At 31.9% G+C, this 23128-nt stretch overlaps 2 protein-coding genes across 2 annotated transcripts; one reads left to right on the top strand and one right to left on the bottom strand.

Annotated features, from left to right (window-relative positions):
• Positions 1-468: 468 nt before the first annotated feature.
• Positions 469-17169, bottom strand: LOC106102393 (general odorant-binding protein 70). Its single transcript, XM_013281856.1, has 6 exons — positions 16959-17169; positions 10958-11051; positions 4605-4705; positions 4118-4153; positions 2005-2155; positions 469-1637 (listed from the first exon to the last, which is right to left on the bottom strand). The coding sequence occupies exons 1-6, from the start codon at positions 17040-17042 to the stop codon at positions 1549-1551; spliced, it is 555 nt and encodes a 184-aa protein (XP_013137310.1). The 5' UTR covers positions 17043-17169; the 3' UTR covers positions 469-1548.
• Positions 17170-17886: 717 nt separating this feature from the next.
• On the top strand, positions 17887-23103 carry LOC106102439 (aminoacylase-1-like). The gene is made up of 9 exons (XM_013281922.1): positions 17887-18074; positions 18450-18619; positions 18888-19059; positions 19274-19423; positions 20741-20817; positions 20917-21027; positions 21458-21553; positions 21891-22024; positions 22571-23103. Exons 1-9 carry the CDS (start codon positions 17990-17992, stop codon positions 22773-22775), a joined length of 1200 nt encoding a protein of 399 aa, XP_013137376.1. The 5' UTR covers positions 17887-17989; the 3' UTR covers positions 22776-23103.
• The last annotated feature ends 25 nt before the right edge of the window (positions 23104-23128 follow it).

Raw genomic sequence — 23128 nt, 5'->3', positions numbered from 1 at the left:
TAGATATTTTAACCATTCTAAAGCCATCTAAATAGATGATTTCTTTAGAATTAAAAAAAAGGATTCGCCCTAGAATTAAAAAAAGGAACGCCTGCAGAATATTTCACACAATGTCTCAATAAGAACTTTGCTATTTTATTTGTAAATGTTAAGAAATTGTTAATGGATGCACATTCTGAACTACAGTTTCCTATAATACATTTCCCTGTCAGGCTGCTGTATTCATGAAGATTGATGAAGACCTATCAACTATCAATACTATTGCACTCCTGGTGCTATAAGTTACAATGCAAGATTGACTTTCGGCGAAGATTATACAAATAAATTTTGGGATAAACAAGTATACTTTGAATAAACACAACACAATTTCAGTTTAATCCAACCGTGAATTTAAACTCCTTAAAAACATGTACAGACATATTGCGGAAATATTGCCACAGGCGTTATTGATTAAAATAAAACAACACAATTTATTTACAGGTTTTATTAACATTCTTATACAACTAGTATTAATCTATCAGTTCGTTATAAAGCTCAAAATTTTGCAAAAATTTTACAAAGAACTCACTGCAAATTTCCAGGACCGAAATAACAATACAAATGTCTCTATTATTTCAAAATAAATGAAAGGGACGGGAATAATGCTTAAAAATCCTAACCTTGCTTATTTGTAATTCATAGGTAATTAACTACGTGTGCAGTTTAATAGCCGTTATTTCTGTAAGGGACGGACATAAAATCTTTTTGTTAGTGGTTTTTTTACAGAACATTCCAAATGAATAACTTTTATTATCTTATTATTAATAGTTACTGAGCATCACAATATTATTTACTATAACTATGTACAAAGTACGTTATTTACTTATTCTAATTTTAATTGGCAGTAAGTATTTTTATAATATTGGTAACTTAAGTTATTGAATTCGATAAAGGCGATAATTAAGGTGTTTGGCAAAGTGGTATTTGGCAAGACATAATTGATAGAAGAAAATTCTTTGCCATAATATTGTCAGAACCTTTATGTAGTTGTAAAATTATTCAGATATTACATATCTATATCTATCTATACTATCATAATAAAGCGTAAACACACACTTCTTTGTTGCCTAAGATGTCAGCAATTACACCATATTTTTGAATAACTATTTTTTTAAATAAAAACCCTACACTTACGTCTTTAGGCTATATATTTTTACACTATTAAACTTAGGGGGTAAATATTTTGTATAAAACCCTAATGTGGGAAAGAGACCATAAGTTGCTGCCAAAATCAAGGAAGCAAGGTTGCCATGCTTTGTCATTGTCATGCAATTGATAATTTGACAGTTGTAAACAATGAAATAAAATTTTTATAATTATGTGCGAATGAAGTCGCACGGGAACAGCTAGTACTAAATAAATTACCTTCGAAGTAAGCAGTTTTTAATGTGGCAAGAGAAAGAAGTTTTGAGTTCCAAAGTTACATTCTTGTCAATAAAAGTATATTTATTTGGTATCACCCTAATTATCGCCTTTTAGTATTTTCTATAACATACTTAATTAAAAAAATTAAAGCCCAGAAGTGCCACAGTACTCGCCGATGCGATCCGATATGCATTCGAAAATATCAAAGGAAACATCACAGTTGCGACCATTATCTGGAAACAGAAATAAATATATTAACTAAATATAAATTACTTTGCACATTTCTTCGCATTAAAAAGCAAACTTTTGAAAAGTTTTTTTGACAGATAATCTTAATTCTTAATTAATTCTTCTTCTTAATGCTTTCCTTATTTTACTAATATTATAAATGCGAAAGTTTATTAGATGGAGTTTGTAGCTTAAACGGCTGAACCGGTCTGGATGAAATTTGGCATACATGTGGAGTCTAGAAGAACACGCAGGCTACTTGCTTTTTTTTTAATTTCACGCGAACGGAGTCGCGGGTGAAAGCTAGTATGTCAATAATGACTATTAAATTAAACTAAATTAAAACAAAAACATTATAATTAAATATTTTACCCATAGGTACGGCCCTGGAGAATTTGTCGTGGTTGCGCATAAGACACTCGCGGGACGCTTCCAGCACCGCCATGAAGTAGCCGCGTTCATTCACACCATCGGAATATAGGCTCACCAGACCCTCCAGCGTAGGGAATCCGTAGCCGTCAACCTGGAACATGATACAATAATGATAAATAGGAATATATTACATCGACTAACAAATATCACGCCAGAGAATTTATAGTATGTGCTGTTCGTTCCTTGTTATGTTCCTCTTCCCACTTTTATTTTTAAAATTTATCCTAAATATGCTTTATCACCAGCTCACTATACGGCCCCACTAAGGGGCGCGGAGCCTACCCTAAGTTAGAATGACTAGGCCATAGTCACTCTGGCCCAGTACGAGTTGGTTAACTTTACACATATCTTTGAATTTCTTCGCCGATACGTGCAGGTTGCATCACGATGTTTTCTTTCACCGTAAGAACGTTGGGTAAATTATGTACATATGAATTCAAAAAATCTAATATCACATTGGTACATAGCGGGATTCGAGCCCAAGACCTGATTACAAGTAGTGCTTAAACCCCTGAGCTACCGACGCTCTTAAATATACTTATGTAATGCTAATAAAAATTGTAAACACGTTTGTAAAGCCTTAAGATTTAGGTCTGCAATAACTAAAGATTTACATTAAATAAATCACGAACAATCGCCAATCAAACCAATTTATTGTCTTAACAACCCTTAGATCCCTAGATAGTTAAAAATATACAAGACGCATTGGAAATAAATCCACAGATGGAAGTATAAAAAGAATTAGACTGGTAAGGTATATAATAAATCAGCTTTATAGGTTTGTATAGGCTAGCAATAACTTTTAGCATATGTTGTTCCTTTAACCTACGTGTTTGCTCGTTACTTGGACCTTGAAAAGGGGACTAATATCAATAAAAGTATTAATAACACCTTCTCGAAGGTTTATGATGGCCATATTTATATTCCAGACGTCTTTTCGATTCGTTTCGAATAGACGACGAATTTCTTTCACAGGTTTATAGCTTGCCGGCATGTTTTATAGTTAACAAATTGGAGCGATCGACTTGCGACAGAACCATAAAGCATTAAAAACTTTTTTGTTCTTTTGTTTTTATTTTACACAGGGGAACGGTCGACCTTGAAATTGTATCGCGAAAGTTTAGGTGTCCATTTAAATTAACATAAAAATAAAATCTGGAATTCAAGTAAATAATGCCGCATTACGTCGATTACAAAAATTTTCGGGAAAAACGTATGAACTACAATTTATATGATTTTGTTAGTGTACTTTACGTCCGATAGGGGCGCTGTATATCGCATACAAGTAGATGTTACAAATACTTTCTCAGAAATTTTCGTACTATCCTACAGATGTAATTTCAGAGTTACTCGATTTTAGAATCTAGTCTAGATCTAGTCAGTAGGTAAGTGGGATAGTCATTAGAGCATAAAGTAACTAATATTTTCATTCGGTTGATTGATTCGTATAATTTTCTTGTACCGTAATTTAATATTAAATCTAAAGTAACTCCAATGAGCCCGAAACCTCAAACCGCAATCTTAGTCATATAAGATAGACACATTGATGTCAATGTTAGATTTTACTTTTATTTATTTATTTTAAATAATTAAATACCTAAACTTCATCAAAATCCATGGTAACAAAAACAAATATTTTCATCTATATCTACACTAATATTATAAAGAGGAAAGATTTTTATTTTTGTATGTATTTGATTCACGCAAAAACTACTAGGCCAATTTTAAAAATTCTTTCACCATTGGAAAGGTAATTTATCTGTAGTAACATAGGCTATATTTGGTATTTTTTTTTAATTCACTAGTTTAATTTAAGTCGCGAACAACAGCTAGTGCTAAATATAATGTCGTTTTATATTAATAAGCGAACATTTTGTGTTACACGTTTTTAAATAAAAAATATTTGGTAAGTCATAAAAAAGTCTACGCTAAGCTACGGTCTACTTAACATAAATTTTAAACGCTTCAAGTAAACTTTACCGTGTCATATTTCATTATCTTTTTAATCCGTGTAAAGTGTAATAATTAAAAAAAAAGTAAAGATGAATCTTACCGCTTTCACTTTCCGGTAAACGCACTGGAGTAGACACTGGAAATGGAGAAATAATAATTTTTATACAAGAAAGTAATCCACAAAAAAAGTTATGTCGCAAATAACAAATTATGTCAAAATGCAGTAGAACCTTACTATTACAGTAGAACCTTGATAACTCAAACCTCGGTAACATGTTCCCTTACCATCAGAGCCCAAAACCTCTATAACTTAAAATGTTTTGTTTCTCTTGGACTTTAACTTACTTGATATTAAATAGGAAAGGTTTGTATTTTTTTATGTAATCAATAAACCCAAAAACTAATAAAACGATTTTAAAAATTATCTAATTAACATTATCACAAAATAACAAAACATATATCGCTAGACCATCCTTACAAAGTAAGGACGAACCGCTAGGTGTCTTTGGTGTAAGAATAGCACTTAAGGACTGTTAGTCCAGTCCATTTCTAAGTGTGGCAAAGCATTGTATATTCGTTTATCTTACCCCAGCAATTCTCTTCTCGTCATGCGTAAAAGGCACTTCTCTCTTGTTGCGTCGTCGCTGCGCTGGCATCGTATGCTCCTCTTTTATCACGTCTAGGGCCTCTGGAATTGGAGAAAATTATAGGTTATAATAAATGTTAAGAGAATAATGTCGCACCAGGTTATGAAAGTCATGACAGATCATTAAACCCCTCTACAGGTCAATACTAAATTACAGTTTGAACTGTCAGTTGAATAGTTTTAAGTAGTAATAGTTAATAGTAATAGTTTGACAGTTTAGGTAAAACTGTCAGAATTAAGGATCTGTAACGAACTTCATGCTGTCAAGTCAAAAGGTAACTGATTTATTGACAAAAAAGTATTGTTTTTTCATGTCTATCAATTTCGATTACTTGTTTATAGTTACTTTATAGTTATTTGGACTTAAAACAGACTAATTATGAAATCTATCGGAGAAAATATATCTATTCATTAAAGATTTATTCAAGAATGCACCGTTTTAGTTAGGTGAATTAAATCTAGTTAAATGGACGTGATAAATATTTTATAAACAAGTTTATCTAGGACAGGTAGGTCACGGAGTCTCTGTACGTTCACTTTCAACGACAGAATGATTGCAATGTGCACAGTTTGAAGTGTAAAATGTTGGATATCTTGGATGATCTGATAAATGGAATTTTGGTTGTAAGCATAAGTACCGATTTTAGGGCTAGCACCTTGAGCGAGATTGCGATGGCAGTTTTTACCATGTCTTGTGGTTGGTAGATTTAAAAGGTTTCTTTGGGACTGTAATTCTTAATATCTTATAAGTCGACGATAACAAGTTTTTAATTTAATCAAAAAATGTAAATTCGTACTTAAAATTATTTATTTTAAGACTGAAATGTTTTACTAAAGTATTCGCCAACTAACGATTTAATTTCTAACTCCCGCTGCATTCTATATTACCCAATAACCGGTAAAAACTTAATTACTTCCCGCACTTATATTGCTTCCGACAAATTCTTGCAGGATATTGTAACACTACCGTTTTCAGTACGAATCTTTATAATTAGTATCTTATAGCTAGAAAAATCATGTCATTAAATTACCCGGATTAATTTCATTCAACCTATTGGCACACATAGGCTACTTACTTTCATTTTTTTTCATTCCACTAGGTGTCGCGGGCGAAAGCTAATATAGCTAATATAGCTAAGAATAATTACGAAGAAGTCTTCAAATTTTCTTATCCACTGACAACAGATGTTGTAAAGGCACATGTAACAGTTCAACAAGCATTGACTTGTGCAAAGTTTTAAACGGTAATATATTGGACTCGGTTGCGATTGGTGCTAACGTGTGGATTGCATCCGAACATTGTGCAACGTTCAAACCTTTATGATTCGAGGAAGTAAATGTTTTTACCGCTACATTTACGATACGCAATAAGTTATATATTTTCACGCTATTTAATTTAAGAGTTAATAAATTGGAATATATTGTCATGCGTGAAACGCGGAATCAAGCTGATGAAGCCGATGAACAGGTAGTTATATAAATATTTCTCTGTGTTCCGATTACAAAACGGAATTATTAAATAACCTAGTTAATAGTATGATCATCTCTGATTTAATTAGTGTTCGCAAAATGCAACAAATGCGTAATAAATCATTGTTAATTCGCTACGTGTCAGAATTATTTGTATAATTAATGCGTGCTTGTTAATTAGTTATTCAAACAAGTAAATTAATACTAGCTGTCTATCGTGACTTTGTCCGCGTCAAAAAAAACTAAATCAGTAAACAATGCTCGGCTAAAATTCTCTGATCCTCAAGATTTATTTGGCTGTTAACAAGTTTTGTAACATCCATACATCCAATGTTTTGTATATTAGTCAGAATTTTCTTTATGTACGTAATCTGTAGTTAAATCGTTACCGCAATACATTTGCCTCTACTGTGACATCGTACAAAGGTCAATAGAAATCGTGCAGTGCATTTACTAAGCCTAAAACATTTTATCCTTATACCAGTGACCTCATCTCTTCGATTATAAAAATAAAGATTTTAACAATTACCAGCTATCGAGAGGTCTAAACAATTGGTAATGGAAACATCGTGACGCATACAGTCCTTAACGAAACAGTTAAAGTCAACCTTCTCGGTAATGCCTTATGTAAATACTTTGACTATTAATAAATTGACTAGGGAAAGAGCCGTCACGCGTGTAGGCCTTTTTAAAATTTTAAAGTGATAATCACAGATGTGCATAACATGTTGACATTAAAGTAATATTATAACGCATTCATGAATACTCCGATTCAATTTACACTTACAAAATACAGAGCACACAAACGAGCAACACTAAAACTTAATGTTTGTTTTTATTATAGGGAAATGCTTGACAAGTCCTGTCTCTTAATAGGCAAAGTTGTCATATAACAATGTTTTGTCAATAAGCATTGAAGCCGGCGCTAAAACGTAGATATTTTTTGATTACCGTTAACAAAGAAATTGACCATATTTACTTAGCGATTTCAAATATATTACATATGTATATAAGTTTAGGGTCGTGCCACATTAACTATCGAAACTATTTATACCGAAATCGTATTGCAATGTTGGTAAATGCGTTTAAAAGTTCAATAAGAATCCTAGCCGAAGAAAAATATTTTTAAAATAGGGACGGTAATGCTCTCCATTCCATTCGAGAAACAGTTTACATGTAACAAGATGCGTATGCGTATTCTTATTTTGAAATGGAATATAAAAAGTTGAATTGCTTCAAAACATATTTCAATTGAAATTTCAAAACACGAAAATTGACTATAAACAATCGAGCAATAATAAATGAACGAATAAAGTTAATAAAAACAAATGTCAAGAACTTTGCTTCTTGAGTAAATGTCCGATGTGGCACGACCTTTATGTTGTACCGTTACTTTTGTCGAAGATTTGAAGGTGTGCAAAAAATGACGGTAATGCTTCGACACCGATTGTTCTAATTTGACTATCGAATTGCGGTTTCGTATTATTATTCATATGTTAGATATAACTATTAATAATACTAACCATTAGCTTATAACGGATGCCTTGATTACCGAATAACGGTCGAAAATATGTCTATTATTGTTTTTTATAGAGATTTCTACAGTTGTTTAGTACTAGTAAAATTGGAAATAGAATTTATAATACATCTTTTAGGAAGTGGTACGAGAGACGTCCTGGCATATAAAATATGCTTTGTCATAAAAATAGTGAAATACGAAAAAATAAAAAATATGCTAGTGACGCGTAAATAAAAAAACACTACGGAAAGATTTAAGGATGTTAGGAAACAATTGTTCTAATTTTCAAAATTCCACGATAAAAAAAATATGTCAGCTCGTACCTCACGTGAACGAACAAGAGCCAAACTTGAACAAGCAACCTTTAGCGTCCGATAATGCGAGACAAGGTTACGAAATAGTGAACGCGATCATAATAATAATAACTGACCTTACGTTTTATTACGTGTCTAGAACGGAAGCATAACCATATGCTTGAAATAGAAATGAATTGAGAACTTCTTTTGAGAAGTTGTAAGCTCTTCATCTATGTAGATAAAGAGCTTACATTTAATTTTTTTAAATACTAGGTATGTAACTGGATAGGGATTTTTTATGATAATGATATTTTACGATGTCCTTTTACCTATTTGTGTTACGGTAATATAAACTTCATACATCCATTTTTATACTCATATTATAAAGAGGGAAAATTTGGATTTTTGCATGTATTGAAATAACTCAGAAACTACTGGTCCGATTTCTAAAATTCTTTGTACCATTAAAAAGCTACGTTATCAGTAACATAGGCTATGTTTTTTTTTTAATTTCACGCAGGTGAAGACGCGAAGAACTGCTAGTTAATAGATATTTTTTTTCCTTTCTAAAAGTCAACAATTGTTTGTAAGATTTTTATTAAAATGTCAAATTGGCTGAATGAGACTGGCTCTTTAATAAAGTAACTGTTTTTATTTAGTTATAAGTGTCGTAGCTGTATAATCGTAATAAAAATGTTATCAAGAAGTAAGATTCATTAATTATAGTTTTATATTGAGTCACACAAAATGACACATACTGAACATTGACATCACGAATGGATCTGTTGAGTCAACTTTACATTTTAACAAAAATGAGCTCCAAAGTATTAGAGTAATTTACAACCAACACTTATGTATTGTTTCTTTGAAAACTACTTATGCAAGCACAAAGATATCTTTTATTAATGTAATTTGATATATTGTGTTTAATTTATGCGTAATGTTTTGAATTTCATTTGATAAATCATAATTTCAAGATAAAATTTTGCAACAACCAGAAATAACATGGTTTCATCAGGGTTTCAAAATGGATAGCAATAAATTCAGGGCTGTCATAAAATCATTTTGAATTACAACATTTAGCCACTCGCAACGCGGCCTAGAAACACACACATTAAATATAACGATTGAAAAATAAATTAGGGTCACACAAGATTACAAATATGAAATTGCACAAGTTAATATTGCTAATAAGATTGCATTATAAAAACTTAAATCAAAAGTCCAGTTGCAGCCCTGAACAGGTTTTAAATGTGCAACAGTGGATCAACTTAATCACAGCTTAGTCAAGTTACAATTTAACATTCAATTACGTACATAAAACCTTGCATTAATATAGTGCTTTGGTTTATGTATGTTCTTCTTCTTCGAGTGCCATCTCTTATCGGAGGTTGGCAACCATTATAGCAACCTGAACCTTCGACACTGCTGCTCTAAATAAGGAACGTGTGCTTTTATTATACCACTGGCGCAGATGTATGTAGTTTTGCTCAACAGTGGGACAACTGAATAGCGCTCATGTCCATTTTTGTTGGAATGATCAGGAAAAGTGTCTAGGTATACTCCAAAAAATCAACTATTTTTATAGCACCTTTATGCCGCCTTTCCGCATTGGCCAAGATCAAACTTGGGCCGCTGCATAGCTCTAATTAGTTGTAGATACGAGTAGTAATGTAGAAAAAGAAATGTTACAGTGGAAAATTTAAACAGTAGTCACGTTTAAACTAGATCAGAAAGCATCGTCAATTTTAGCGTTACGTAGTCAATGTACGTACACATCGGTATTGCGTTCACTTTCACTACAGCGACCTTGCCCACGTCGTGTATTACCGATGCACGCGGCTGCAACGAGGTATCCTAAGCGATTCATGTAATGGGCAGATGGAACGTGGGAATTGTGCATTATCCTTGGTTTAGATGCAATATACTCCAATGCCAAGACTATGCAGAACGAATTCAACGTTTTTAATTCTTTAACGCTATTTATTACTTCATATGTTTAAAAACAATTTGACATTGACAAGAGAAGAAAGGACGTCTAAGAATGAAATAAATCTTACTTCTTATAAATATTATAAATGCGAAATTCGGATGGGTGGATGTTTGTTAGAAGATATCGCCAGAACCAGACGGCCTAGATGAGTTTGCTGTTTTATTTTTTTAATTTGTCGCGAATAAGGCGGGAAATAAAGCTAACTACTATGTTTCAAAAAATAAATAGAAATAATATGATTTGACATATCTTAAAAATATGGGTATATTTCAACAACTTTTTGACCGACTTCCCAAAAGAAGGAGGTACTCAATTCGTCTTTATGTTTTTTTTTTTATATCGTGTACTTTATAATACTGCTCCAGTATAATAATTGTCATCATAAACGTTATTATGAACTCGTTTAAATTAACTTTAATTTTCCATCCGATAATTTTTAATTAACTCAAATCGAGATCTCGAAAGTAAACTTTAACAGTAATTGAAATTCTTTTTAAATTAAACGTTCCAATTTTGAAATGTTTCAAACTTTTGACACTTTGATTTTGACCGCAATATTTTTCATTGCTGTTAATTTTGTTTTTAATTTTTGATGGTTTGTGTACGAGCAATTATTAATATACACACTTAACTGGACGGCAACAAAGCCGTTTAACACAGAATCCATTAAAAAAGCGATTACAATAAACCATAATTAAAGAAGCATTAAAAATGCTTCGTGAATTTCGACGCTCCGATTTAAAAAACATAAAAATCAATTTACCGTTATATTTATTGTAATGTTTAAAAGGGTGACCCACATTTAGGACAGGGTCCGAAGGGTTTGGCATCCTTTATCAACGCTTACTCACGGCGATGGAATTTGAAATGATACATTGTATAATTTTTTGTACATTTTGACCAACAAGGGTTCGTTATGGGTGATTTTTAACCTGAATAAACGGACAAAGACATTCCGTGTATAGCTTGTTTATGAGTTCTTTAATGTTCAATGTTATTAAATATGATTGACTTACCTCTCAGTATGGAGAGTTTAATTTCGTCTTGACACAGCGTTATTACTCTTTCTATCTTCTGAGGTGCTGTCGGTGGGTTCCGGCATCTTGTCTCCTGTTGGTAAATTGATTCAATTAATTTCTTTTTATTTGAAATGAACTATAGTTCCTACTAATATGGAAATACTTTTTTAATGAGAAATAATTGATTTGTAAGTTATTATTACAGATACTGTAGACATGTTTTACCATAGACATTTGAAATGTTTGTTACCCACAACCCAGACCCAAGAACGAGACTTGCGGACAGACAGGTTTTTTTATAGTTTTATGTTATCAGCAACGCAAATTCATCATTTGGAAATCGCGAATTTTTCTTTCGGTACATACATACACTTAAATTTTATTATATGTATAGACTTGGTGCTGCAGGATACGTTTATTTTAACGCTTCCGTGAAAGTCATTGTGCTAATATGTCCGTTAAAATGACAAAAAAGTGCCATCGAACTGTATATCAACATGTACACTTCACACTTAACATCTGTTGGTGGCGTGAATTATCTCTTACTTCACATAAGTAAGGAAGAAAGAAGTATTTTAACCAAAGTAACTTTATTTGTAGAGAAAACGCTCAATAAAATCCCCAGATAACGGCTTCATAAAGCATTTCAAAAATATTCTGTTGTGTTTTACAGAGAGAAAAAGAGAAAAAGTACACAAGAAACCATAATCTTGTTATAACGATTCAAGTCAAAGGCTCGGAACATTTATTTTTATGTTACGATATCCTGAATAACGAATCATAACTAAACGTACTTTACTTAACATCCTTTGTTTCGCGCCATCTGTTGGACGAGGCACGCAATATCAAGCCTTCATTACACACATCAAAGGCTTAACTCAACTAAATAAGGTAAATTATGTACCATGGTCGGACTACAATACAATCTTGATTGAAATTTGTTGGTCTTGGACTATTGTCACTTTTACATTGAAATATTTTTAACGCTTACATAAATGAAGGCCAATAAGCCGCAATCTGATTCGTTCACGAATCGCCCACGTTTGTTTCACTTCGAGGGTACAATTTTTAATTAGTGTTAAGTTAGAAGTTACGGATGTTAAAGTTTCTTTGATTTGCTAATAAAATATACAATATCGAAAGTTATAAACCAGGAGATATTATTAAAAATTATATTGGCAAATCTTGATGATTGCAAATGGTATAAATTTATGCTAAATTATCTCTGACGAAATATTTAATCTAGACTTTGTTGCAAAAATAGGTCTACGATTCTCAAATCTGTTTCTTAACTAGACTCGATCATGATTGGTAAGATGTTTGTGAAGTTAGATCGATTATGAATAATGCAAAAGGTCAAATTTAAAAATGTAGATCAGGATTTTTCTATGCTCTTTCCGCGTTCTAGTTTCATATTATATTATCAACTATATTTTGCCCGCGACTTCATCTGCATGAAAAAAACTTAGTAACCTATGTGTTCTTTTAGACTATCCTCTACACCTATACCAAATTTTATCGAGATCCGTTTCAGCAGTTTCGACTACAAACTCTAACAATCATCTATCTAAACTTTCGCATTTATAATATAAGTAAGATTATTAACTTTTTGCTTAATAAAACAATTGAAAAGTTAAACTGTGCCTTTTAGATCAGAAGAATAGGCGTCAACACCTTATTTTTCATATCTTTATCAATCTAGGTTACTGACCCTAAAACAATATGGAACAGACGTCAAAAAACTGAAATCAGTTAGCCGACAGACACGAGTCTTCATTCTTCCATTCGTCACACTTTCTCACAAAAACTATCGAAGCTCGAAGTGCAATTATTTACACTATCTATTGGTCTTACGACTATAATGGTCACTTCATAGCTGAACATATCCATACAAAGAACACGTACTACCTTAATAATAAACATTGTAAATTGTTATTTGTAATAAACATTTTATAGGATGCATCAATACTGTAATAATGTCCGGTTTATTTTTGTACAATTTGTACAAGAACCGTACTTAACACGTTCAATGCGACCAGATCCAGATTCGTTTAAAATCGTGGCGGCAATGAACGTGTTTATTCGCTTAGGAATCTTGTACGAAGGTAAAAGAGATACATTAAAATGTGCTTCTTATATACGGTTAACAAAACGAATAAATACTCCACTTTGCAGTACACAAATCCACATTTAACCTTTGCAACTAAGCCAATATGCGTCATGTCAAGGAATATATGAACTGAAATATAAAGACATCAGCCTTCTACCTACTAAGTTCGTTCCAGGATTTTTAGTCGAAGGCCCCATACTACAGACTTGTATCGGCCGATAGTCATTCTATGCAATCTTACTAATCTTTTTAATATTATAAATGTGAATGTTTAGATAGATGGATGTTTGTTAGAGTTTAGGGCCTAAACGCCTGAATGGATTTCGATGAAATTTAGCACAGATGTAGAGGATAGTCTCGAAGACCACATAGGCTATTCAATTTTGTTTTTTTCAATCCACGCGAAAAGTCGCGAGCAAAAGCTAGTTAGTTTCTATATTTAAAAGTGCAATAATTTTAATTGCATAATATAACTTTTTTATTTGTTAATTCTTACTTGACTAATATCCTTTTACTCAAATGGCAATAAACATGTTTCTTATATAAGTGAATGATTGAACTCTACGTAGAGCAAACTGGACCTTTGTAGTCTCGCAAGATCTGAGATACCAATAAGTTCCAAAGTCAATTGCGTAACTCTTGTAACATGTGAACGTATGTCATGGGTTTATTTGCAACCGGACATGTGAGAAACTATTTAATGCTATGTGTTCTATGCTATCTGTTTTCATTATAAATATAGTGTTTGTTACTGAATAGAATTTAATTGAATTTTCTTTACCAATATATTGGTATATCTAGTTTTATGGCTTAAAACAATCGTATATGTTTTAAGTCTAATTTAGACGTTTGATAACTGTAGAAATACGAATTTGAATCCTTTATAAGTATCCTGGATAAAAATGATCAATTTTGAACCGTTTAAAGTGAGAATTGGAGTCTCATTTTTTCTCAAGTGAATTGTATTTAACGCAAGTTAGCAGGTATTGAGTCATACAGTGGGCGTAGCCTTGCTAATACATTTATGGTCATACAAACTGTATAAGGTATTGTGTAGGCTGTGGTTCTGTTAGATCATCTATATTTGTCTGAGTATCCGCTAAAATTTATCGCAATTTAATGATTTTGGTCAAAATTTAATACAACGAACGTTGAATCTAATTTTAAGAAGAAGTATTAGTTAATTTTATTTTTATTTATAATACGAGGTGGCAAACGAGCAAGCGGCCACCTGAATCCACCGAAATGGAAAGCGACCGCTGCCCATAGACATCTGCAATTGCAGATGCGTTGCCTTCCCTTAACTGACAGAGGAGGAGACGCACATAAAGAGGACATTTCCCCTTCCTATACGTCTCCTCACCGTCAAATCCACTTTTCCTTCCCATCCTTTCACTTAAGAAAAGGGTGGAAAGGGAAAGGGAATAAAATTAGGCCTCCGGCACCACACTCATCAGACGAAACGCGGAATTGCTTCCACTTCACGCCTGTTTTCTGTGTGGTCGTGGTATTGCACCGGGCGAGCCGGCCCATTCGTGCGAAGATGTTAAAGCGGGCTCTACCACTGTTAATTGGTTTTTATATGTATATACAAGTAAATTAAACTTCAAAATCAATTATAAAAATATCGCCACAACCAGTTTTTATACGAAAAAGTTTAAATCCTATTAATGTTTTCGTCATGAGGACTTAAATTAGCAATTTAATTAGAGTAATAAATTTTATCTAATTAACGCAGTTTAAAAGTTTTACGTACTCCTGAATAAATTTATTACTGTTCGAAAAAAAAAACAATTTAGATAGAAAGCAAAGACTGCACTATTTTTTTTCTAATACTTTTAATTATTACATTAATAAAGGACATATTAGTATTTACGGATAATTTTTAGAAAAACTATCGATTTAAAACCAATGAAAGACAAGAACCGAGCTGATTTCTTTTCCTGGCTTACGCAAGAAGTATCTCGCGACAGGGACTACAAACATTTGGCATTATAGGAATTGAAATATTAAAAATAAATTCCGTAACTTCAAAAGGATAGTTAAATAAAACATGTAATCTCAAACATGAAATATGCTAGATTTATTGCACCGAAAATCTTTCTACTATTTCAAAAGCAATCAGCGTCACAAAAATTCATGCAACGAAATCAACGAATGGATTCTGCGTAAAACTCAATGGCTTTATCGAAACCATAATCAATGTGCGTTATGACTACGCTTTGTTGGTTTCACTTTCACTAATACGGTTTCATTTCCACGCACCAAATGTTAACAACAACTGCCTGTGCGTTTGTGAATGCAACGATTGCAACTGACACGTGAAGTAAATACTAACTTGACTCTATTATTGTTTATTGTAAGTATTTATTTACATGTTACAAAGAACGTTAACGATGCAACACTGTTAACAACATAAATATTATATTTTATAGCTAATTTGAAACGTAATCTTTTATTTGTTTATTAATTTTATCATCGTGTTTTATCTTAGTTTTATGTATATACTATGGTGACAATGTTAGAAGCCGAAGAACACGAAGACACATGCAGTTTTGTTATTATTGGAAATAACTAACGCAATTTAACTAATGTGTATTTAATTACAATAGGAGTGGTCATAACATACATATATTATTTGTTTAAATTGTTATTTATGAGTGTAATTTACTAAAAATTAAAATATTCTCTAAAAATGGTTATATGCAATGTTTCATGTAGTACATCTATACTAATATAGTAAAGCGTAAACACACACTTCTTTGTGGAATAGGATCTCAGCAATCACAGCATATTTTTGAATAATTATTTTATCAATAAAAAGCCCTACACTTACGTCACGCTTTAGGCTAGTATTTTCACGCTTTTAAACTTAGAGGGTAAAAAATTTGAATAAAAACTCCAAATGTTTAAAAGAGACCATAAGCTACGAGCTGCCAACATCAAGGAAGCAAGATTGCCATAGTAAGGTAATTGGTATTTTGACATTTGTAATTGAGAATTTGACAGATGTAAACAATAAAATAACGTTTTAAATTTCATGCGGATGAAGCCGCACGGAAACAGCTAGTAGAATCATATAATTGTTGATATTTTACGAGTTAGTGACTAAGCAACAAGCTTTACTAAGAATTGTATTACTAGACATTCAAAACCGAAGTTCTAGGTTATTATTATTATATTCTATTGTCCGAGTTTTTGGTTCTTTTATGCATGGGTTAAAAAAATGTTAATAAACAGAATAAACTAATGTGGCAACTAGTACTAAAGTATTCTTAGATAGTCTATTTAGTTAATTATGTCCCTAATTCTGAAGTAAAATTATGAATTTATGTAAAACTTAACTGTTGCTGACATCAACATTTTTCTAGGAGACCTATGTTTAAACAACCCTTCATCATCGTATTCCCGTACTTATTCTACTCCCGTAGGACGCAACAGGTTTTCTCCCCCCAGGTAAATCTATCTTCCCTCATCTATATGATAACACTATTAATGTTTTTGAGAACATCAATGAGAGTTTAAAAGACTTTTTTACATTTGACTCAAAACTATTGTCATACATGTTTCTATTTTTGACACGTTATTTGTCAGGTTTTTGTTGGTGTAATTTTATTAAATGTTCTGTGTGAATTGTGTTGCATAGAATTAAACTTGTCGCACACTTTCAAGGTTACTTCGCAGAAATAGAGCGGAATCGACGTAAGTGATAATATTTTATCTCAGTTGATATCTCCATTTTTAAAGTAATATTGTTTTAATACCGAGGAATGTTAACGATATTAGATATTTAATCATAAAATAATAATAAAAAACATCTGCTTGTCTTAATATAGTATACAGAGAAAATAATGTAGTCAATTAGTTAAACAAAAATAATCTACATACATTTTCCGCAGATATGGCACTATCACTAAAAGATATACCAAAAACGCAGAGACAACACACGAAAACACTGATTTTCCGAACCATTTTTATCACAAGCACTTTATTTTGCTGATAGTCACGATATTTTAAAATTATTTAGCGCTTCGTGCGGATAGAGGCGAAAGGCGCGCGACAGATCTCAGTATGGGACCCGCGTCGTGAATGTACAGATTTTTGAAAGGCCCGCGTAGGTGGGTTTCGCGCCGATTTCATATTGACGCGTTCCGTTTCACGGTTGTCACCTGTTTATAACAAATGAAACAAGAAAATTTTTAATACGATAATCTTATTTCAAGTATTTATAAAACCTGAGACGACATTAATTTAATAAAATAACAATATTAAAATGTGAATTTAGATTGAAATCTACTGTAATGTCTTTACTCAGGGATATACCATTTTATTGGTAAAATATTTTTTTTAAATCGGTTTAACCGTTTATAAGTTTACTCCATACTTACAAAAATACATGTCTTTCGTTTATAATAGTAGTGTAAATGTAGAATTACTTTTTTATCATTATACTAAACAGCGTGAAGTTTTTTTAACAGATCTGTCAGATAAACAGATTACGGTCACCAATACAATTGATGTCCTTTACGGTGGTTTATAACATTAGTTCCTTTCCCTATGATTCATAATAAAAATAAGTCAAATCGACTCTGAGGTTTTAGAGAATATTTTTTAATTATAAATGGTTTTGATTCACTCTTTCTAACAGTTAAACTTTTCACATTTTTAATACAGAAAAATATTAAATACTTTTTAATTTACTGATAGTTTTGATGATAAATATAAAAAAAAATCCGTCTGATTGTTAAAAGTTAAAAATAAATGAATGTGGTATTTAACCGTGTGAATATGTTTGCATGAATGTGTCATTTAGATAAGGTTATCAACATATATATTTGCATATTATCAAACGGTGTTATTGCCATTAGCTTCCAGACAGCCATATTGTGACCACCATTAGAGTCGTTACCGTGATAAAGATGAGTGAATGGGAAAAAGATGAAGTGATACAAAGATTCAGAGAATATTTAAGAATACCTACAGTGCATCCAAATGTTGATTACAGTAAGTAAAACATTTAATTATTAAATTTCTACAAAAACAAGCACATTTAATTGTCTTTCAATGTGATATATTTTTGTTGTTATTTTTTATAGCAAATTTAACTAAAAAGATTGAATTGATTTGCAAAAGTACGCTTTGCATAACGGAGTAATATTATAGAACCTTTAGAAGTAATATGATATATCGAATTTTTTATAGTTTTAGACTGGTTGTGAGAGACTTGGACTTTCTTAATAAACCAGTTGTTATTTACAGTCTATGCTTAACTCTACTTAACACAGTAATCGCTAGTGACCAAATAATTGATAGTTTGTGTGAAATAGAGTTGTAAAACAAAGTAAAGGTTATGTAATACAGTTTTATAACATAAAACAGATGACTGCGTCAACTTTTTGAAGAGACAAGCAGACCTGTTAAATCTACCTTATGAAGTGCACGAGTTGTTAGAGAAGAAACCAGTAGTGTTGATAACATGGCAGGGAACGCAACCAGAATTACCTTCGATCTTATTGAATTCTCACATGGACGTAGTGCCCGTTTATGAAGTAAGTTTTCTTCAATAAACACTCTTTGATTACCTCTCCAAATACTACCTAAATTATAGGTCATAACTTATTATTAAAGAAGAAAGAAATGCCATCAAAATTTCAACTAATTCTTAATTTAATGGTCTCGTGATTTCATTTTAAAACACAATAATTTGCACTTAAAGTTTATTATTCTATTTCAACTGAGAATCTTCACCGCCTGACATTTTCAAATAGCATTTGTTGCATTTAATCAATTTTTAGATTACAATTTGATTTTTCACAGGAACATTGGAAATATCCACCGTTTGAGGCGCATATTACAGCAGACGGTTGGATCTATGCTCGCGGTGCACAGGATATGAAGAGCAATGGTATACTGCATTTAGAAGCTGTTAGGAACCTTAAGAAAGCCGGCGTCAGGCTAATGAGAACTGTTCATATTAGTTTCGTACCAGGTAAAACTTTTTCACTAACTCGACTCATGACGACTATTTCTATGACCAATTCCAATACTGCGTCACCGATTGATGATTCTTTTTTTATAACAGAAAGGGCCAAACGAGCGACGAGAACACCGCGGTGGTCATTTTTCATTTCTTGTTTTTAGTTTAGTTTATAATTGTTTCAAATATTTGAATAGCTAGTCTAAATAACAATTTTTAATAACAGACGAAGAGATTGGTGGCATGAATGGTATGAAAATATTCTGCGAATCCGAGGAATTTAGGAAACTAAATGTGGGCTTTGAGATGGACGAAAGTTACCCCAGTGATGATTCAAAAGTATTCCACGCATTTCACGGAGAACGGACAGCAAGACGTAAGTGTTCTGTATACTTAAAGTCTAAAGACAAAGAGATTTTAGAAATATACAGGCTAGAAATAGGGAACAAGATTTTTTCGCCGCTAACTTCTTTATACGGTAATATTTGAGATGTTTGAATTATTTGTTTTTTTTTTGGTTTATGATTTTGACTATCGGAAACCAGGTACCGTCAGTGAGATGAAAAATGTTTCAAGTAGTGAAGTGTCAATTATGCATACTATATACCATATATTTTAATGTTCTTTTGCTAAAGTTAAAATTAAAATTAAAATGCTAAATATTATAAATTTAATAATAATTGGAATAACCATGACCCCCCAATCACTGGTACAAAATGAGTTCTCAAACTTAAGTTGCAGTTAAATTACAACAAAATGTGCAATATGAGCATATAAATCTTAAAAACTGATATGACGAAATTGGACTAATAAGCTCCGGTTCCCTCGACTCTTGTGAAACCAGTTGTAGTTTTTACATATGAAAATCCATTTAATGGCTTCTTGTTTATGAAATGCCTAACAAGTAAAGATAATATCGCTTTAGTAACGTGGTAATTGGCGCGCAGTTTCACCATGCGTTCCCAACTTTTTACGCCGAATGCTCATGATTGTGGAACAATATTGCTTTGACATACTGGGAAACATCTTTGTGATATCGCACTAACTACGTGTTTCTATTGTTGAAACATTTATATGAAAACATTCTAACCCCTTTTACCTGCCTAGAAAATAAGAGATAATAAATTGTCTATAGATTGTGCCGTAATTGACAAAGGTTTTTAACAGACATTAACTAAAATAACTAGATTTTACTTTACATTTGAGATATTTTTTTAGCTGATTAACAAGCACTTCTTTGTTGCCTAAGATGTCAGAAATCACAGCATATTTTCGAATAACTCTTTTTTTATTATAATAAAAAGCCCTACACTTACGTCACGCTTTAAGTTATATATTTGGACGCCATTAATGTGGGAAGAGAGCATAAGTTGCTGCCAACATAAAGAAAGCAAAATTGCCATGCTTTGTGATGACAAATGACATGATGGTTATGTCTGTCTGTCATTTTGACATTTGCAATTGAATATGACAAATGTAATCAATAAAACAATTTTCATTATGTCATGCGAATGAAGTCGTACGGGAACAGCTAGTTTATATATAATATAAAGAGGGAGGATTTGTATTTTTGTATGCACTTAAAAAAACTGGGCAACTCAAAAATAGTTTTAAAGTCTGAAAGCTACATTATTTTTGAGTAAAACAGTCTTTATTTAAGTAATGATTTTTTATTATCGTAATTTATTTGTAGAAGTCAAAATAACATGCAGAGGTGTGACCGGCCATGGTGCTATGCTCCAAAAGAATGAAGTCACCGCCGGCGAAAAGGTTGAATTTCTTTGAGTTATTTAGTTAAAATGTATATTACTTCACTAATTAATTTTGGATTAAGATAAGAGAAAACTAAATAAAGCGTTTCTTTTACAGATTAATTATATTATTAACAAATTAATGGAATTTAGAGAAAAGGAGAGACAAAAATTTGTTAATGGTGCGCTTTTGGGTGACGTTACAACAATCAATTTAACAAAATTAGAAGTAAGTTTTTTCTTTTAGTTAATCAGTAAATAGTTTGATCATAACTGAATTATTACTTAAGTAAAATAAAAAAAAGGATAACCTCGTGCTAATTCGAATTTAAAACAAAATGTTTTTACAAGATTAACATGCTAATATGCGCAATTAACTTACTTGTTACAAAACAATGTGATTAATTTATCTGCAGAACTTGCAAAACAAAGGTTAACAAAACCGAGTTACATATTAAGGCAGGTTAAAAAAATAAAAATGACTGAAAATTTAATGTCACAATAATTTCATGTCTTCACCTCTTTTCATTCACCTTTTGTCAAAATGTTTGTAAACCCACTTTAACTAGATGACTCTTCTGAATTTATATTTAATAAACATTATCTGGCATTAGTAAATAATTCGATGTTGTATATTTTGACAATTTTCTCACCGACAGGGTGGAGTTCAAATAAATGTGCTGCCGGAACAGCTTAGTGCATATTTCGACATCAGAATATCTCCCTTCGAAGATCACGATGCTTTTGAGAATATGGTAAGACTTTTGTCTAGAAATTAGTCATAAGAATGCTAAAATATATTTTTACTGATATGAGGTACTGCCCCACATAAAGGATCATAAAATGTAAAAAAGAAAATTAAAACAAAAGTCAGAGTAATTATAATAAATACACAGTACAATAGGTAATAAGATAAGACAGACTTAATGGTAGCTAATCCTAGTCTAGATTAGACCTAGCCTAGATCATCAGCTCGGGCCGCCTAAGATGTTCCTAAAACTCTGAAGGTTTTTGTATGTTATTTCAAATGTTATTTGAATAACATTTATCATAAAATTCAAATTAGAAATCGTAATTATTTTCCTCACTTAGATTTTAAACTGGTGCAAAGAAGCCGGAGAAAACGTTACATTGGAATATTTCGAGAAGAATCCAGAAGAAAAAACAACCAAACTTGATAAGGACGCGTACTTTTGGAATGCTTTACTGAAAGCAGTACGGGATATGTAAGTATATTGTACCTTTTGAGCGTGCTCACACCTTTGACAAAATTATCGCATAACTGTTTAGTCGCGATTTGATTCCTATATGAGCTTATATGGAGATGCTCACACTACTCGATTTGTAGTTGTGAAAACAGATAAATTGGTTGCCGAAACAATCGAGAATCACAGAACAGTTGTGCGATAGTTTAGTCAAAGATATCTTTACTTACTTCTAAGTTACTTCTTGTTCTTCAACGATCGACGACACGCGTTTAAACTGAACCAAATTAATAAAATATAATATTACTAAGATTAGGCATTGAAAATATTTCTTTTTGCAATTAATTGGCTTTGAGGAATTTAAGAATACAAAAGTAAGTAGCGGATGTGTTCTTCCAACTATTCTCTTGACATCTATGCCAAATTTTACCAAGATGTGTTCAGAAGTTTAGGCTATAAGCTCTTACAAACATCCATCTATACTTTCGTATTTATAACGTAAATTAGATAGTCGGAAGTTTAAGTGAAATACGTACAAAATGTATTTTAAATATGCTACAATTTCAGGGGCTTGGATATCAACAGTGTGATCTGTCCGGGCACTACAGATGCGCGCTTCATACGACGTCAGGGAATCCCCGCTATAGGATTCTCTCCAATACTCAACACGCCTCAATTAATACATGCTCATAATGAAAGAGTTCATGTGGACGATTTCAAACACGGCATTATTGTTATGGAGAAGGTTATAGTTGCATTAGCCAATGTTTAATTATGCGAAAAGTCAGTCATTAAGCGTAAGTTTTTTGTAATTAATGTTTGAAAAGATTTTTCCTGCTGTTTTCCATGCCCACGATACAGGCATTGCCTAGTGTGGGCATCACCAGATTAATCGTATTTTAACCACAATTTGTAATTATCATTTAGTTGGTATAACTGTTATTGTAATTGTTAATCTCTTGTTTCAATAAAATTATTTCTATTTCAAGTTAAATAAATGTGAAGCAAGTCATTACTTAATTACCTACCAAATAGAAACGAAAAAGATATCCTCATACAGCAAATAATTATTAATCGTAATAGGTTTTCTAAAGTATTATTTAACATTAACTACTTTAAAAGAAA

The sequence above is a fragment of the Papilio polytes genome, unplaced genomic scaffold, assembly GCF_000836215.1.
Source record: "Papilio polytes unplaced genomic scaffold, Ppol_1.0 DF824303.1, whole genome shotgun sequence".
Classification (NCBI taxonomy): domain Eukaryota; kingdom Metazoa; phylum Arthropoda; class Insecta; order Lepidoptera; family Papilionidae; genus Papilio; species Papilio polytes.
The sequence above is the reverse complement of the archived record's forward strand: the minus strand, read 5'-3'. Positions and strand labels throughout refer to the sequence as shown.